We start from the raw sequence: 3,604 nt of genomic DNA on the forward strand, positions 1-3,604 counted from the left end.
TGGGAGGGCAGCGGGGACAGGGCTGGGGACATGGTGAGTGCCCCATGTCCCTACCTGGCTCTGCTCCGCAGACGGGTCAGCAGGGGCTGGGGGATGGACACAGCCGCAGGGTCGGGGGTCTGTGCAATAACCCATGGGCTGAGCGTGCTCCAAAGCTTCTCCGAAGGCAGGCGGGTGGGATTGCAGCTGGACTCCTGGGGTTTAAGGGAAAAACTCCCCATTGAGTCCCACAAGGCCGAGCTTTTGCTTTGGGTTCACCGCCGATAGCATTTAGCCTTTTGCACCGATGCAGTTTCCTTGCTCTGTAACGCACACAGTCATGCTGCTGGCATGGGTTTTTATTGTTAAGAAATACCTGTAAATAAAGTTTTCTGACTGTGTCTGGATGGAAAGTGGGAGGGGAAGTGCAGAAGGAGCACTAGACTAAGGAAATGAAGGAAAGCGATGGGAACCAACGCTTTAAACAGACCCAAGTGTGCTCAGCATAACGATGCTCTGGTTTATAGGGTACTGCACCAAGCGCTTCAGATCCACACTCCTCTTCATTCCACAGCCTGGAGCTCCTGTCTTACAGCCTTTGTCGGGGGGTGGCTGGGGTGAGGCAGCGGGAGCTTTCCTGTGGATTCAGTGGTGGGATGCAGGGATGGCAGAGGGATGCAGGGGTGGCAGAGGGATGCAGGGATGGCAGATGGATGTGGGGACAGCAGAGGGATGCAGGGACGGCAGAGGGATGCAGGGACGGCAGAGGGATGTGGGAATGGCAGAGGGATGCGGGGATGGCAGAGGGATGCAGGGACAGCAGAGGGATGCAGGGATGGCAGAGGGATGCAGGGATGGCAGAGGGATGCAGGGACAGCAGAAGGATGCAGGGATGACAGAGGGATGCGGGGATGGCAGAGGGATGCAGGGACAGCAGAGGGATGCAGGGATGGCAGAGGGATGCTCCTGCCTCTGCTCCCTCCACCTCCTGGAGCTGCAGCGGGGGGTTGTGCAGACACAAGGTCTGTGTGCAGTTGCAGGGTAATATGATTTGGCCTTACGTGTTGGGAAGGAATATGAAAAATTCATTTAAATGTGCACTTTATTTTTCCACTGTTATCAGCAGGTACATTTTCACCTTTCATGTCCTGGCATTCCTTTGACTTTTTTTCTAGTAGCTTCAGGTGAGCTCTCAGCACGTTCAGCCTCAGTGCATTTTACCAGACTGGGTTAAATCCTTAGGAAAGTGCGTGGCATTTCCCTCCCATGTTCCTCTTCTTTCTCTTTGAGAGTAATTAGTTCCTGCACAGAACAAGGAGTGGGAGTGGGTCAGTTTTATCGGGAGCCCAGGGCATCCTCTGTCTGCCAGGAAGGAACCAAGATGTGATGATAAATTTTGCCGAGACAGATGGCTGCAGGGGAGCTCCAGTTTGGTTTGGGGAAGGATACGGAGCGGACTGGCGGAGGGTTGAAGGGCAAAGGGAGGAGCTGGCGGCTGAGCGGGGTGTGCTCCACGTGCAGGGGGCCCCAGATCGCTGCGTGGGGAGATCAGAGCCTTGGAGGTGTTTCGGGTTCAGGCTGTGAGCTGCTAGAACAAAAAGCCATTAAAAACAATGTAATCCCAGTATTGTTTTTAATTATTTTTATTCCCACAAAAGCTTTAAAAAATGCTCATGATAAAATGTTTTTGGAGACTTTTTTCCCCCTACAAGTATCTAGATTTTTTTTCTTGGTATTGCACATGGGTGCTGTATTGCTATGGAATAACGAACGACCACAATCCCGAGCCATGGGAGGAGCACCAATAGACAGTGTGGCTCTTTCTTCCCCTTGCCGTGGCACTACAAGAGACTTTGGCTCCAGGTCTTTGCTGGAAGCCAGGGGAAGAAAGCCCATGAAGACGATGGAGAATAACGGCTGAACAACGACCTCCTGGGCCCTGATTCAGCAAAGCACTTGAGGGCAGAGCCCACACAGCGCCCAGGTGCCTCAGAGGTAAATCACGGCTTCGTGGCAGACGGACGGCACAAATAACTGACAGCCCAGGGCAGGAGACAGCTCCGAGGCGGGCAGTTTTCCCTCACCCCTACTTTTTAATCGGCACATCCAGGCAAGCCCCCGGGATGCTCCGGGAGGAGGCTGGGATGGAGGGAAGGGCACGAGGCAGCGCGTGGCCGCAGGCATCCTCCCTCGGGGCAGAGCCCTGGGGGTCGATGTGGTCCTACCCCCCCAGGCCAGGACAGCAGCTGGGGCAGGGCGATGGGCAGCCCTCGCCGTGCGGGATAGATGTGTTGCTGTTGCTGGAGCTTGCCCAGAATCAAACAAGCCAGCATGGAGTAAATATTCTCCCTGAGAAAGAAGCCAAAGCTTTACTTAAAGCCAAGGTTGCCATCTCTCAAGTTACCAAAAGCCGTTTGCTGCCGTTGCTCCCCGAGGTGCTGCCGGCTGCCATCACCGCAGCCCTGGCGCCCACCCTCCTACTGCCCGCTGGGTCCCCACCACAAAGCCTAACGATGCCCCGTCACTAATCAGTGAGTGTCAGACTGCCACAGTTGCAGAGGCCAGTGGCCCAGGCTCAGCCCATAGCCCCAGAGGGCAGACACGACAGTTCATGCACCAGTCGAGCTGGATTTCAAAGCTTTGCTGAAATGCAAACACACATGGAACCAAAGTTTGTTTCCAGCTTTCTATCCCTAAACTTTTGTCAGCGTGATTTAATACAGAAGCTTCCACAAAAACAATTATTTGTTTATATAGATAACTCATATGAAATTACGCAATTATAATAATTCATATGCAAGTATTTCTCTTAGTGTCCCAGGAGATGGAAGGGATGGAGGAGCAGGCAGGGTTTGGTCTGTTGTCCAGCAGCACCTCTGCACCCTTGCTTCTCGCTCTGCAGCCATAGCTCGTGGCCCAGGGCGGTGGTCCAGGGGATGCTGCGGCCCCGGGGATGCTGCAGCCCCTCTTGCAGGAGCAGGGCACGATGCCAGGGCTCTGGTCTCTTCTCCGAAAGCTGACAGCTTTGGGATGGAGTGAGGGGCAGCCCAGGGTGCCTCTGTCTGCAGGGACATCCTTGACAGCCGCACCGCTCGGGTCCCTGGGCATGGGGTCCGGGTCCCTGGGCATGGGGTCCGTGTGCCGTGGGCAGGGTGTCTCTGGGTGTCCCTGTGCCATGGGCAGGGCACGCTGCAGGGGACAGCTGCAGGGACCTAGATCTCCTTCCGGAGAGCTACTCGGATGTTGCCGCAGATCTTGGAGAGCGCCTCGAAGAGCGGGTCGCAGAAGGTGTGGATGCAGAGTGAGTAGATGCGGCTGACGCACTGGATCTCGATCAGGTAGCTCTTGATGCAGGGCACCACGGCCCAGATGTGGCAGAAGGAGATGAGGGCGAAGAGGAAGCCCCAGAGCACTGCCAGCGGGATGCCCAGGATGGCGGAGAGCAGACGGTAGGACCAGTACTTGCGGTTTTCCAGACGCCGTCGAAGCTGTATGTTCCCACGGGCTCAGCGATCACATCCTCAAAATCCACCTGGGGGGGAGATGGAGGTGAGGGGGGCTGGGGGTGAGCAAGGGCTCCATGCAAGGATGAGCTGCAGCATGAACAAGGAGCCCGAATGGAGGG

General features: G+C 55.9%; 1 protein-coding gene across 1 annotated transcript; it reads right to left on the reverse strand.

Moving 5' to 3' along the window:
- Nucleotides 1–3,191: 3,191 nt before the first annotated feature.
- Nucleotides 3,192–3,511, reverse strand: CAV3 (caveolin 3; the record flags this gene model as incomplete). Its single annotated transcript, XM_010081547.1, is given in 2 exon segments — nucleotides 3,192–3,445; nucleotides 3,448–3,511. Coding segments are annotated over 2 exon segments (318 nt in total), but the record flags the coding sequence as incomplete, so codon positions are not given.
- Between the last annotated feature and the right edge of the window lie 93 nt (nucleotides 3,512–3,604).

This window comes from Pterocles gutturalis, unplaced genomic scaffold, assembly GCF_000699245.1.
Source record: "Pterocles gutturalis isolate BGI_N339 unplaced genomic scaffold, ASM69924v1 scaffold33394, whole genome shotgun sequence".
Classification (NCBI taxonomy): Eukaryota; Metazoa; Chordata; class Aves; order Pterocliformes; family Pteroclidae; genus Pterocles; species Pterocles gutturalis.